Source organism: Vigna umbellata, chromosome 1, assembly GCF_029865625.1.
Source record: "Vigna umbellata cultivar VRB3 chromosome 1, Vumbellata_1.0, whole genome shotgun sequence".
Classification (NCBI taxonomy): domain Eukaryota; kingdom Viridiplantae; phylum Streptophyta; class Magnoliopsida; order Fabales; family Fabaceae; genus Vigna; species Vigna umbellata.
The window spans coordinates 99,358,689-99,374,642 of NC_142165.1; the positions used below are offsets into that span (position 1 = coordinate 99,358,689).

The 15,954-nt window shown below is 29.5% G+C and overlaps 2 protein-coding genes across 2 annotated transcripts; both read left to right on the forward strand.

Moving 5' to 3' along the window:
• The first annotated feature begins 11,046 nt into the window (after positions 1-11,046).
• On the forward strand, positions 11,047-12,514 carry LOC124834834 (uncharacterized). The gene has a single exon (XM_047309635.2). The coding sequence runs from the start codon at positions 11,314-11,316 to the stop codon at positions 12,331-12,333; it is 1,020 nt and encodes a 339-aa protein (XP_047165591.1). The 5' UTR covers positions 11,047-11,313; the 3' UTR covers positions 12,334-12,514.
• Positions 12,515-15,034: 2,520 nt separating this feature from the next.
• On the forward strand, positions 15,035-15,954 carry LOC124834841 (uncharacterized). The gene has a single exon (XM_047309653.2). It carries the CDS (start codon positions 15,148-15,150, stop codon positions 15,781-15,783), a length of 636 nt encoding a protein of 211 aa, XP_047165609.1. The 5' UTR covers positions 15,035-15,147; the 3' UTR covers positions 15,784-15,954.

The following is a 15,954-nucleotide window of genomic DNA, read 5'->3' on the forward strand; positions in this document are numbered from 1 at the left end:
AACAGTTAAATTCGTAATTGTAAATGTTAATGATATTAAGTAAATTCGAATAGAAAAAAAATACATTGCAAGATTTTAAAAATAAAGAATTAAATCGAAGTAAGATGGAATTCAAAGTATAGATAAATAACATGACACAAAACATTAATAACGTGTGCAATAATTTATTTAGTCTGTTTGTATAATCCCGGCACACTAAAGGATACTTAGTACCAGTGTTATTTTATACACATTTTTATGTTAAATAAATTCACCATTTTAGTCAGAAAAACCTAGTTATTATGGAAAACTAATTAAAATGATCTTAAATGGTTGATATTAAATTTAAATAACATTTTTTAATTTATTTCTTCATTGTCTTGTTGACAGAGTGATTTTCAATAACGTCATTTCAATTTTAAAATTATAAATTTTTTATCGAAAATTACATTTACATATATAAAACTTTAAAATGAATAAAATATAAAAATATTTCCATCAAGATATATTTAGGAGCAAAATGTAACAAAACAGGGTGTTTTATTCTACACTTCCAACCTTTTCATTCAGCACCACCAACTTCTTCACCTGCACCTTCCCAAAGATATCCTCTAATTAATGAAGTGATTGTACCTCTAACCTTTTCACCTGCATCTTCAATTTCTAGAAATGTCATCTAATTAATAAGGTGGTTATGCTAAATATATATATATATATATATATATATATATATATATATATATATATATATATATATATTAAGATATTTATTTATTTATTTATTTATAATAATTATAATAGTGTATATATAGTAAATAGTTAATTATTAAAATAATTGTTTTGTTATAATTATTTAATTTTGTTAATATAAAAATCCATTTTAAATGTTTAATTTTTATAATATAAAAAATACACATTTATAATTATTTAAATTATTTAATTTATTTTTAAGTTTATTAAATTATTTATAAATGCATAACTTATTTTATCAGATTTTATAATTTAATTATAAATGTTTAATTTATTGTATTAATTTTTTATTTTGTTAAAATTTTTGTATAAAAAAATATAAATAATTGAAAACAACAAAACTTAATTAAAATATAAATAATTATTTATTTAATTAATATAAATATATGTCTATGAAATAATAAAATCTTATTAACAATAAAAAATAATAAGACATAAAATTTAAGCATACAATTTTTTTAGAAACGCAAAAATAAAGATACAAAAACTCAAATTAAAAACGCAAGACATTTAAACATAACATTTTTATAAAATAAAAATAAATTAGAAAAAAAATATTGTCTCTTGAAACGCAATCAAACATATCTGATGAAATCTATATCGCGTTTCAAATTTGTTATTGTACGAAAGATGAAAAAAAAATGAAATATGAGATAGAGGAAGTTGTGCCCCGAAAAAAAGAGTGCGAAGAAGAAATCAAAGCCCAAATAAGGAAGAAGAGGGAGCAAATGAGAGAGATTTTTGTGCTGGACAGTCTCAAACTCTTGAGTGTTGCTCCTTCTCCCACCCCAAGTGCTTCTGCATTTTTTCACTGTTTTTTTTTATTTCAAAAATATTTTATATCTCTTTACTGTTTTCTTTTATTTCAAAAGTACCCTACACCTCCCCACTATCCTCAATCTTCTTTCTCTTTCTCTCTCTGCATTAATGTAGCATCCATATGGCTTAGATTTGAACTTGTGATATATTACAAAATATAAAATTCAGAGTAAACTTCAATACTAGTGCTTCTACCACTTCCATTTTATAAACTTAAAAGTTAGATGCAAATACAAAATAATAAACATAATAATATTAATAGTAAATGATATATTATTATTATTATTGTATACTAACTTTACAACGACAAAAGAACTAAATAAATTTCAAATCTTTAACAAATAACTTTTCTTTTATATTGTAAGTATTTATTTAATAATATTTTTATATTATTTATCTAATAAATTAAATACTTTATTCAAATTATTTGAGTCAAACATGTCGGTAAGTTAAAACATAATATAATGTTAAAAATTATAGATATTAAATGTAAAAGAAAACACACACATGTATAAACATTTTTCTAGAAATTTAGAACAAAATTTTATTGAAGAGTGAAAATAAGATTGAATCAAACTTATTTAAGGGAAAGTGTAAATAAAATTTTGCAATAAATCACAAGTTTAAATCTGAGCCATGTGAATGCTCCATTAATGTGGAGAGAGAAAGAGAAAGATTGTTGAATATAGTGGAGAGATGTAGGATATTTTTGGAATAAAAGAAAATAGTGGGGAGATATAGAGTATTTTTGGAATAAAAGAAAATAGTGGAGAGATGCAGGAGTATTTGGGGTGGTGGAGGGAGCAACACCCGAACCTCTTAACTGTTTCAGAATGTTTGAGTAAGATATTTTTTGTTTTCAAGAATTATTATTATTATTATATACTAACTTTATAATGACGAAAGAACTAAATAAATTCCAAATCTTTAACAAATAACTTTTCTTTTATATTTTAAGTATTTAATAATACTTTTATATTATTTATCTAATAAATTAAATACTTTATTCAAATTATTTGAGTCAAACATGTTGATAAGTTAAAACATAATATAATGTTCAAAATTATAGATATTAAATGTAAAAAGAAAAACACACATATATATAAACATTTTTCTAAAAATTTAGAACAAAATTTTACCATTTATTAAGTAATTTGAAGAAAAAAAATATTGAACAGTAAAAATAAGATTATTTAAGGAAAAATGTAAATAAAATTTTGCAATATATCACAAGTTTAAATCTGAGCCATGTGAATGCTCCATTAATGTGGAGAGAAAAAGAGAAAGATGATTGAATATAGTGGAGGTGGTGTAGGATATTTTTGGAATAAAAGAAAATAGTAGAGAAGTGTAAAGTATTTTTGAAATAAAAAAAATAGTAAGAAGGTACAGGAGCATTTGAGAAAAAGAGAGGGAGCAACACCCAAATATGAATTGAAGAGACATTTTAACTTAAAAGAAAAGTTTAAATTAGCTTTTAAAGTAATTAAAATTGATACCTGTACAGAAAAAATAGTATATAAGATCATTTTTATAAAATTCAGACTTTGTATTTTAAATAAACAATTCCAAGAAGATTTTGTCTATGAACAATTCTTTTAATATTCAATATTCTTTAACTGAATATTTAATAAACTAAACATTTTAGTCTGAGTTTTTTTTTCTTTTTTATATCTATTTTTTATTTTTATATATTTATTAAACTAAAACATATATCAAATAATTTAAATTGTTAAATGTTATTATTTAACAACTCGACCATCACATTTTACAAGATTAATTTATTACATTTTAGTGTTTGTTTTTAAGGATTTTGTGCTAACAAATAAATAGATATAGTATTTCATCATAACATATATATCCAATACTCTCTTAGTTTTTCTTTTATTCATACAAATTAAAAAATTCTTTTATTAAATTGAATGTCGATTTTTTTTTTCAGATAAATCTTTATCATGTACAATAAAGAATTGATTCTAATAATAAGAAACATTCAAATAATTACTAAAATCTTATCACTTGTTCAATTATTCATACCACAAAATATCGATAAGAACGCATTATGTAATTTTTATTACATGTATCATCAAAACATGTGGAAAATAAATCAAATATTACAATAAAAAATTATTAATAAAAATAATTATAAAATATTTAGAAATCAATCCAACAAATCAATATAATAGAAGAACATATAAAATTATTTTAAAAAAATAAATAGAAGTATTTATAATTTATTAGTTCAAAACGTTTAAAAAACTATATTAATTTAATATTATTAAACACTTAAAGCTAAAATATGTCGTATATTAAACCCATAACACTTACTTAAATCTTAAAGAAAATTATAACAAATGAATCACCAAATCCTTGTAATTGAATTGAAGGCTATATAATACAATAAAAAAATGCATTATAAGTTTTTTGAAGATATTATTACAAAAGATTAACTTAACAAATTAATCTGTTAAAATATTTGATTTATCAGAATTCTTCTACGACGTAAGAAATAAATGTAATTACTTTTTTCTTATGGTTGATATATTTTATTTATTAGAAAATTTTATTGAAAATTATATTTAATGGAATATTCTTTATGTTTTTTCTAGGATTCTGAACGTGAAAATTCTGCCAATATGAGTGGATTAAAGAATTTTAATATATATGTTCTTGTGTATCTTTAAGATACTTGAGTCAATAAAAAAATTATATTTTTATGAATAAAAAAATATAAAAGAGTGTATATTTCCTAATAAAATATCGTGTATATTTATACATTTTTTGAATTTTATAATTTATATAATAAAAATTTATAATATTAAAAAAATATCAAATAATATTAATAAAAATAATAATTTACTATGTATATGGTAATAAAAAAATAATCATAATAATATAATATTTGATTAAAGGTTTAATACATCATTTGGTCCTACTTTTGGGGTTTTTGTTCAAAATGGTCCTATCTTTCGAAAAAGTTCAGTAAAGTCCCATATTTTGGTTTAAAATGTTCAATTCGATCCTTTTCGTAGACGGCGTTAGAAACTTAACAGTAGTGGTGCTACTGTGACAAAATTTGAGTGAGCTGTTATGTTTTGATGGTTAGGTGGCACTGTAAATTGGGGAAATATCCTAAATTGGGAAAACCCTAAAGTTTTAATAATCCTAAACCCTAAATTAGAATCAGAAACCCTAAATTGGGGATAAATCCCCAATATCAAAACCCCGACCCTCAACCGGTTAGTCTTTCTCATATTTCCCTCCAACAACACTGCAGGGGACTGAGGGATAGGAGGATGAGACTTTCCCTTAATGTTGCAAGGAGGTTTTTTGGTTTGCAAGATATGTTGTGCTTTGACAAAGCTAGCAATACCATGGAGTGGCCGCTGAACCAAGCAAAAGCTGAAATCAATCGTCTAGCGAAGGAGAAAAAGAAGTAGAAGAAGAGTGTTCACCGCAGTTGCTGCAGTGCTGGTTCGGAATGTGAAGAAGGTGTGTCTAGTCTGGATGAGGTTGCAGGGAGTAGAGATGAAGAAGAAGCAGGAGAAGATTGGGGATTTTTCCCCAATTTAGGGCTTCTGATTCTAATTTCCACTTTAAGATCCCCAATTTAGGATATTTCCCCAATTTACAGTGTCACGTAACCATCAAAACATAACAGCTCACTCAAATTTCGTCACAGTGGCACCACCACCGTTAAGTTTTTAACGCCGTTCATGAAAAGGATCGAATTGAACATTTTAAACCAAAATATGGGACTTTACTGAACTTTTTCGAAAGATAGGACCATTTTGAACAAAACCCCCAAAAGTAGGGACGTATTAAACCTTGATTAAACAAATATTATGTGTATATAATATTAAAAAATACCATAACGTAATTACATTATTAAAATTTAATAATATATTTTGTTAATATATAAATATTTATATTAACAAATATATTTTAAAATATTATATTGTTACTTTATATTAACAATATTCAAATAAGTTTTATTATACTCTGTCGCTAAAGAACATGTTGAATTATATATTTTTACTTGGTAGTGATAAAGTTGAGAGTTAAATTTATATTATATGAACCAATGTAAATAGGAATGAAATTGTTATCATTAAGACTAGAGGTGTCATTTGAGCCCCTAGCCCATGGGTTGACCCTAACCCCTTCCAAAATCAAGTCCCAATTTTCTAACCCACTTAATAGGGGGCTTTTTAAAAGCCCCAACCCCTAAAGCCCCACATAAAGTGGGCTGGGGTAGGGTTAGGATGGGGCTAGCCCCCAAACTAAATTAATTCACTTTTAATGTTTTTTTAGTTATTTCTTTTATTTACTTTACAAGTTCAATAATTTTCAAAATTTACATGATATTTAATATCTTTTTAATTAAATATAAATGTATAAATATTGATTTTATAAAAACTTATTTAAAATAATTTTTTAATTATAAGTACATTTTAAATATATAATTTTATTATTTTGAAAAGTTAAAAAAAATTATTATTATTATTTTTATTTAAAAGAAAATGAAAAAAGTTTCAAAACAGAAATTATAAAAGTAACACAGTTGAAAATTCGATTTTTCAATAATCGAATTCTGATATTTATATAAATATTTGAAATATTAATTATGGATAGATTTTAAATTCAAATCTACTGATTGGATGAATTTTTAATATCGGTGTAAAATTTTTATTTTTTATAGTTTAACATATAAAATTCTTTTGTTGAATGTTTTGTATAGATATATATACATTAAAAAATTAAACCACAAAACTTTGTAAAGTTTAAAATTAATTTCACCTAATAAAAGAACTAACTTTTTAGTGAAAATCCTTGTTAGACAAAATTCTTATAAATATCATATATGTTAGTATACAAGATCTAGATGTAATCCTAGTGGTTATAAAATCAGATTTTTTTTTCTAACCTTTTAGATTAAATTAATATTTTAAAATCATACTTATCTTTATCCAACAAAGATCGTTTTTATTGAATTATTTATCATAATTGAGTCGATTGTAATAAAAAATAATTAAATAATAGATACAATATTTTTAAATAAATATAATGTTATAATTTATAATACTAAAATTAAAATTATTATTGTATTTAATTATTAACATATAAAATAAATAAAAATTATAATAATTATAATAATAAATAAATTACATCAATGTCTCTTAACAAGAAATTAATAAAAAAGACAAATTAATATAATATAAAATATATGAAAAAGACATAAAAATATATAAATTGATGTAAATGACTAAATTATACGTTTCATAAATTTTTTTTTAAAAGAATTATATAGCTTTGTAAATAATAAATATTAATTTTATTAAATTTGGAAAATTAAAAAAGTTAAAAAGTTATTAAGTCAAAATTTTAACATGTTCACACCAATTAAAAATAATGTAATTTTGATCACAAATCTTAATCGAATGATATTGATTTAAACTAGTGACAAAATAGATTACCATCTATAAATAAATTCGTTAGTCCATCAAAATTTTACAAATTAAATTAAATTTTTTAACTTTTAAACCTATTTTATGTGGATATCTCTGAACCGTCAAATTTACAAACCAAAATTAAGATGAAAAAATTATCAAAACAAAATTTGGAAATTAAGGAATAATTGTATAAAAGCATTATTATTAAACTAATTAATATAGAAACAGTTATGAAGTAGAAAATTAATTTTATTGGTAAAAAAATATAATTACACATGAATCAATTATAGTTATAAGTTATTACTAACAAAGATAAAATGAAAGCTGGATAAAAAATACACATGATTTGTGATTACTTGTATGATAATATTATGTTTCTGGACGTTAAATTTTGTAAAAAGGAAAGCCCATGGACTGGCCCTGGCCTATAGGGCTTTAGGGGCTTTTAGCCCTGTGGGCTTTTTTAATAAAGAGTTTTTTTTGGCCCTGTGGGCTTTTTTGGCCCCAACCCACATGGGCTAGGGCCAAATCTTATTAAAGGGGCTCATTTGACACCTCTAATTAAGACCAATAGCGTAAAGGGTGAGATAAAAGCATTTATGGAAACCATAACGTAGGAAGCTTTGATGGATCATAAAGATGCTAATAATAATCCCATTCCATCTTTTATTAAAGAAGGAAGCAACTAATGTCAGAAAAAACCATAACATTTTTAATGTTCTTGAAGTGAGAGGAATCTTTCCTTCACATCTAAGTACCCTTTCTTAGCCAAATAATATATTATAATAATTCACCTTTATTATACTCTTATTTTTATGTTAATACTATATATTAATATTATTTTATCTTTAATTTTTTGTAGTATACCTTTTTATTCCTAAAGGGAACTGAACAAAAAATGGTTTAAACTATTTAGAAGTACTTAGTTAGATTCTCGTTTTATTGGATTCTCCAATTTAGTTATAAAAAATAAAAATTTGAGTCAATTGAGTCTGTTTAAGTTTTTCTATAAGTTGGGCGTTGACGTGCCCAGTTTTTGAAAAGTGACATAAGCAGGGTATTACATGAAATTTCTTAAGTTTGACGTGAAAAATGTTTGATTTAAAAATTTAAAAAAAGGTCATCCTCAATTATAATGAAATCATCTTCCATCTTCATCACCCATAAATCTTTTTCCCTATGCATCACACTTGTGAGAAGAAATCCAAAAATCAATTCCAAATTACATTTGAATCGGGCCTCACATAAATCTGTTAGCCGTGAAACTTAGACGCAAACCATACTCTGTCGCCTCTTCTTCCAATCCCATACTCTGTATCTTCTTCAATAATATTCTTCAACAATCTTCTTCAATACCCTAGACGAGAAGTCCCAACAACTTCTGCATACTCTGAATACTCCACGGATTAAAAAAACAAACTATGGCGCACATTTGCCAAAACTTTGACATTTGAAATGTTCGGACAGAAAACAAAATTGAAATGATAAAAGGTCTTGAAGTTTCTCTTGGGAACTGGCCTTATAACAGCAATTCCACCAATCAACTTTGGAGCACTCAATAACAAGCTCCTTCCCCTTCTTCACAGCTTATGCTATTCCTTAGTTGGTTTATCCAATTGCTTGTTAAGACCATCTATCTGCCTACCAATCGGTTCTACTTTTTCAAGGATGGAATACAAATTTTCCAGGGTGTCTTTGAACTTCACTGCCCTGTCTTTCATTACCTTAACAGTGCTCAACAGATCATCAAGCACGTGTCCAACAAGAGCATTCAAAGCCATAGCCATGATTACTGCATGCAGAAACTAATTAATTAAAAGCACCCAAAAACAGAAACTTTGATCTAGGTTCCAACACTATTATGTAACCCAAACAAAATCAATAATAAGATAGTTGGGGACGACGAGGATGAAAAGGAGACTGGAGGGGGAGGTTTGGGTTGGGATGGAGGAGCGGGGAAAGGTTCAGAACAAGTGGATTGCGTCTATGCGTTCTCTGAATATAGGGTCACTGGAATGGGAATGAGATTGAAAGATGGTTTGGGGATCGATAACTTCAAGCACACTAGCCAAACCGGGCTTCACCCCCTTCGACATTACTAAGGCCTTGCAGGACTAATCAACCTGATAGAGAAGGTCATTGTCGGCGCTTGTCGTTAGATTGGTAAGGTTGAAGACGATGAACCTTGGGTTTCAATTTTTAAATTTTTTTTAATTATATATGTCACATATAAAGGTATATAAATGTCACGTTTACAAAACTTTCCACGTCAACATCACATGTCATAAAAAATAAACTTGTTAAGCCAATCTAACGGCACGGGCTAATTGAGTCAATTTTTCATTTTGACTAAATTGACAAAATCGCATAACTAGGAGGTTTAACCTAAAAGGATAATAGATGCCAAATAAACCCATGGAATGGCTATGGTCTAAATTCCTAAACATTTTACTTTTAAAATTCTATATTAAGAAAGTATGAATGTGTAATATTTAATTTTTAAACTAAGTAATCTAAATAATATATATTTATTTTGTTTACATAATTTTTTCTATCTTTATCCATTACTTATGATTATGACGGTATTATATAAAACATAATGATAATATTTTTAAATCAAAATTTTAAGATTCTATGTTCAAATTTTTATTCTTCATATTTATTTAGTTTTATTTTTTTTAATTTATAGTAATAAATCTTTGATCAACAATTTTGAGAGACTAAAATAATGTTTTTAAAGATTAAAAATATTTTTGGTTCTTCAACGAGATTTTGGTTTTAGTTCCAAATCAATTTTATCTATTTTTTTCATAGAAACTCGTGGATTTAATTCTCCAAAAGGTTATTAAATTTTTATGATGTGATTAACTGTGTGTCACGTGTAAATATAGATATACAAAATTATGATTATTTTTTGAAATCGAAATTTATCTTCCTCAATGGAAGTAAGTATTTTGTTTTTCTATAGCTTCCGAAATTATGGAGCTCAAACTCCACACATCAATGACTACTGTAGGATTCATTTCATGCGTAGCAATCTCTGTCGTGTTTACCCATTCCTCTACCTCCATTCTTATTTGCACCTGGTTCCAACAGGCGTGCAACAATACTAATCATTCCACTTACAAAACTCCTCCTTTACGTAAGGGGAACCATCCCATAACCCGAATTGAAGCTTGATCTTTTGGGAAAACCAAGAAGAAGAAGAAGATGATTAATCATCCAATATATTTCAAAGTAACTCATTCCACCAAACTTCATTTCAACTTATTTGATCAACTTTCTCAACTTATTATAGATAATAAATAGAAGAGAAATCGAAGTGAGTACTTTGATATTTGTTAAATACTTTTAGTTTAATATGAAATTGATGAACTCTTTCATGGATTTGAATATGAGAAGTGAAAGGTGTTCCTAAAAAATGAGAAAGGAGATTTCATCCACATGCAAGAAAACAAAAGGTGAAAAAGATTCAAAAATAGACCAAACCTTTTGAATAATCGACTGAAAAGAGCATGTTAATTTGTTATATGTGTGATTTTGTTATTATATAACCCGAATTAAATTTTAAAATGTTATTAAGGACATCTTTAACTTCTTTTATTCTAGAAAATTCAAGAAAAATAAATCACTTTTTCCTGTATATAAATGTCACGTCACATTATTATCGTTATATGCACAATGTTAACTTGACCTATGATGTTTTATTTAAAAAAAAAATTTAAAAATTCAAAAAACTCACGAGTTAATATTTAACATCTTTTAAATGATATTAGTATGGAACTAACAATAATAATTTAATTATTCAAATTTTTAGAAAATAAAAATTCAATTAAAACGAAAGAACAAGTAAAAGATCTATTTCAGATAAGCAATCGAAGACTTTTTGAACTATTAAACCTTTTAGATAAGTTAGGAAATAAAAACTAAGATTAAATTAAAAAAAAAAAAGAGAGAGGCTACTTACCTTAAAAAATTACAATATTTGAACAAAAGAAATGTCAATTACTATATAATTTTTCTTTTTCTGGTAACGGATGGGATTGAGCATTTGAATCTTCTCCAATAAATAATAAAAAAAAAAAGTGGAGAATTAATTAATTTGTGTGGCGCAGAAAAGGAAAGGGGACACATTCAGAACGTGTGCGCAAAGAGAGCGGAAGATGGTGTGCTTCCCCGTATTCCGGAGGCGAGAAGGCACGGAATTGCAACAATCAGGGGCACTTCCGTCATTCCATATCCCAACCCATTATAGGCCCAAAAATCCCACAGTTTCCATTCACACCACACTTTCTTCCTCCAACAAACAACAATGGCAGATGTAACCACCTACCCCCGCCACCACCGCCACTCCCGCCACCCCGACGATGACCAAACTCTGATCCCTTTCCCTTATTGGGACTTAGATTTTGATTTTGATCCCGAATTCCACCCCAACCGTTTCTCCCTCACCGACCGCGAGAACCAGGTCAATTTCGTAATGGATCTCTTTCACCAGCGCGTTGAACAATCGCAACTCACCGATCCCCTCTCTAACGACGCCTTTTTCGGCGTTATCGACGCCCTAGACGCCATCGACCTTGGCTTCCCCGCCGCCGACGACTTACTTGTCGGAGGTCGGCTCTCCGTCGGATCTGACTCCGACGAATCGCTCTACCAGTCTGGAAACATCGACAGCGTGCTCGGGATCTGCACGCACTCGGAGGAAGAGTACAACGTGAACGACGACGTTTCGAACATCCCTCTCTGCTTGGACGCGCTTCAATTGGAAGACAACAGAGACAGTTATGATGATTTCGAGTGGGAGGAAGTGGTCGACGAGAGAGAAGTTCTGAGCATGTTCGACGACACCTCCGTTTCCGTCTCCTTTGGAATCGAAGAGGAGGCGGAGGAGGAAGTAGAATTTGAAATGGAGACCAACAATTTGGGGTGGCAGGTTCTGTTGAACGCCAATTTGGAGGGAACGAATTCCGAGCCTTATTTCGGAGACAACGAGGACTTCGTGTACGCCGCGGAGTACGAGATGTTCAGCCAATTCAACGACGTCGCCTTCGTCGGGAAGCCTCCGGCGTCCGTCTCCGCCGTGAGGAAACTGTCGGCGGTGGTCGTGAGCGCTGCTGACGTGGCAAACGGAAACGTGGTTTGCGCGGTCTGTAAGGAGGAGTTTGGGGTTGGGGAAGAGGTGAAGCAGTTGCCGTGTTCGCATCGTTATCACGGGGACTGCATTGTGCCGTGGTTGGGGATAAGGAACACGTGTCCCGTTTGTCGCTTTGAGTTTCCCACTGATGATGCTGATTATGAGCAGAGGAAGGCACATACATCTGTTATGTGATCATGATGATATGTTTACTTGATGAATTTTCACGTGTAGGGTATTTGATCAAGTATAGATTTTTTGCTCCTGAAAAAATGCATGTGATGGTCTTGTTTATTTTGGAGATTTGAGTTTAGGGATTTTGTCTTCGAATTGTACTTTGGGATACATCACAGAAATGAATCATTTTTGCCTAGAATTTGTGGTTGTTGTGATTTCTTCATGTTCTTATTCTAGATGATTCAGCTCTCTTGTGCCGTTCTGAGTCACCGGCATATTGGAGGAAGTCTCCGGCAGATTGGAGGAACTCTGGAAGTGTAAGCAGACCCTTTTGACGGATTTTATCCTCTCATATCTTTATTATTGTGTGCATTCACATTCAAATCTGAAATTACATTGAAATATAATGTTAATTGTCATAACTTGCTGTGATTGGTTGGTGATGTTCAAATTGGGAAAAACTTTGCATATGCAAAAGTAAGTATTTGGCAGGGGAAATTTTAGGGAGTTCATATGTTTAATTTTGGATTCTGACTTCAAAATTTATTATTTCAATGTTTTTCTTCAAAAAAGTTAGCTAAAAGTTGAAAAAACTAGTTAAAACTGAAAAAGTTAGGTTAAACTAGTTTATCAATTAGTTGAAGTTGTAAAATTTCAAAATAAATGTACATTAATTTTTGAATCAATTATAATCTAAATTTTTTATATAAGTTAAATTTTAGGTAATATTCATATAAAAGTATTTTTCATTATAGTTTAAAATAGTTATCATTATGAATAAAAGAGTATTTTACTGAAACTATTTTTTTTTTCTGCCAGAAGTCATGTCATGAAACTTAAATGCCAGAGGATTGAAAATCTTCCCTTGACTGTGAAATCGTTTTTCATCATAGAAGGGAGTCGAAGAGCCTTTGTTTTGAGAGAAAAATGGCTGTTGGATGGGTATTATTTGTTCATGGTTTACCAATTAGTTTTATATATTAATAGTCATTGGATTTTGACAGTTGGCTTCCTGTTCTGGTTTGTTATCCATTCTTCATGTAGCTGAAGTCTTGCTGGCTTTCTTTGTTCTTGAGGAAGAAATTCTTACCTAGATCTCTTTTTCTGATTGGAGTGTGATTTCTAGGATTCGTATGAGTGCTGAGGTTATAATACTAGAGTTCAGCTTTATGCTATCCTTTTATAGTTAAGGACAAGACGGGGTGAGATTTCTACACTATTCCTCAGCCACTATATGATATATTTAGTATTTTCTGTGACTTTCTTGAATGAAGTTACAGTTTAGGACGCACTCAAATTTGGTGCAGTTGCCTGAAAATGGAATAATGAGGAATGCGAAGTTGCATTTTCTTGTGAGAGTAACTTGAAATATGATATTTGTTATTGAAAATATTATTTTGGTTGTAGAAACGTAGGTATTCATTCCTTTCTTTTAGGGGTGTTTTTGTTGAAGATTCATTTGTTAGGAGGAGTGGTCATTCTCACTTCGGTGTAGGTGATTATTGCCACGCACGGCACGCCTATGTAAATTAAATTATAAGATAATTTGTCACGTGAACTCAATATTAGTAATAATAATGACAATGAAGAGCGAAAATTCACTTCAATATCTCCTGCTATTTTTTTCATAATGCTGCATCTGCAAGATATTAGTAATAGGTTTTATCTCAATAAATTGAGCAATAACAAACCTATTCTTTTCTGTTAGCTGTTGGTTAGCATAAATATGTTCAACTTCAGATTAAAGAATTAATTTATATAGTTTATTAAGATGTCTATCTAAATAAATTTCAGTTGGATAAAAACTTGTAAAATGGATGTTAATAGGTTATAAATCCACATATGCTTGGAAGTCAGTGATTTGAAACTCCATGTAACAATGGGATCAAAAGCTGGTGATTTACTATGCACGAGAATACCTATTATAGGCAATATATTAGGCTTTTAATTAGCATCTGCGCTATATAAGCAATGAATAGAGAATACCTATGCCATTGCAAGTATCATACTTGTTATATACGTGTTAACCTTGACATATAAATGTCATCCGTTTAAGCAATATCTCATTGTGATTGCCCACTAAGTAAAAGTGATAGTTTATGATGGAAGATTCCATGGAGACGCCAGATAACCCAATTATTTGATTTGCTTTTCATATAACATTTGACATTTTATTTAATCCAAAGCTTAAAATGCTACTGTAAACAGTGTCTTCAATTTATCAAATCTCCTTAAGTATAAAAAATTATAATGTTTATTGGGTAGAGTGAATTTGTCTACTTTTATTTAATTTGTTGTAACCTAATTTTAGGTTGAAATACATGAAGTAAAATTTTAACGCGCATTGCCATTTTTTCTTGGGTAGAGTATATAATCAAGACCAAAAATAGGAAAAAAGAACTGCAGATAGAGTCCTTAGCCAGCATTTTACTGAATGGGGTATAAAGTTCTGAGCTTATATGGCATAATTTAATTTTCTGGCTCTTTTCTAGGTTAGAGAATCACTAAATTTGCTGCTTTGTATAAATTTTTAGGCATACTTATAATCAAAAAGTCAATGGCATTGCCTTCACAGCCATTAAACCACTTTACTTCTCAGATCTCTGTCTCTAGGTCAATTATATCCCACCATTTTACTGAACAAAACTTATCTGACCATTAGTTGTTATTAATCTTGATCAAATATGTATTCTTAACTTTCCTAGCATCGGCCAAATGTCAAGAAATTCCCATACCTACTCGTGTTCTATCTGCATTAACTATCCAATTCCAATCTATAAAACTTGTAGGTCAGTTAGTTCCGTCTCTCATACTCGAATGAAAAATTGAGACATGGAATGCAATGAAGATGATGAACTCCATGTAGCCCCTTATGCTTCCTTAACACAGTGCTTTCACTATCCTTCTCCAACCCAGAAACCTATCCCGACCTCAACAATGGAAACTGGTGAAGGCCATAATTTGACCCATCTGGACCAACCTCATAGTTTACACCACTTTCCATTTTTCTGCTCCCAATTGCACCTTCCAAGCAACAACCACGACCCAATTAAAATCCCACTCCATAAACCCTCTCCCAACACATCATCAAACAGTAACAACAATAACAATTCTGATGAAGCAAAGGCTCTCCTTGATGACAGAAAGAAGAAAAGGATGTTCTCCAACAGAGAATCTGCTCGCAGGTCTCGCATGCGAAAGAAACAACAGATTGAAGTCCTGCAGTATCACGTGGATCATCTGCAGACACTAAACCATCAACTCTCCCAAAAGATCATTTACTTGCTTGAATGTAACCAACAAATCCACCAACAGAATTCTCAGCTAAAAGAAAAAGTTTCCTCTCTTCAGGTAGTACTCTCTGACTTGTTGGTTCCTGCAGCCGGTGCAGAACAACCTCACCACATCCCTAATGGCTTCCTAGCCGAGCCTTCTTCAACTAGACCAATTTCAAGTTCCCGAACATAGCCATATGTGCTGTAAGAATAGTTATGGGCACTTGAGTGTGAATCTGACGCAGACCTTTTGGCCTGAAGTTCTGGTTGGTTTCGGTGATGCAGTCACATAGAAAGCTAGCTCAGGTAAATATTATAAGACATAGTTTGTTACTACTTCCCAGCTGGTTAATGCAGCATCCGA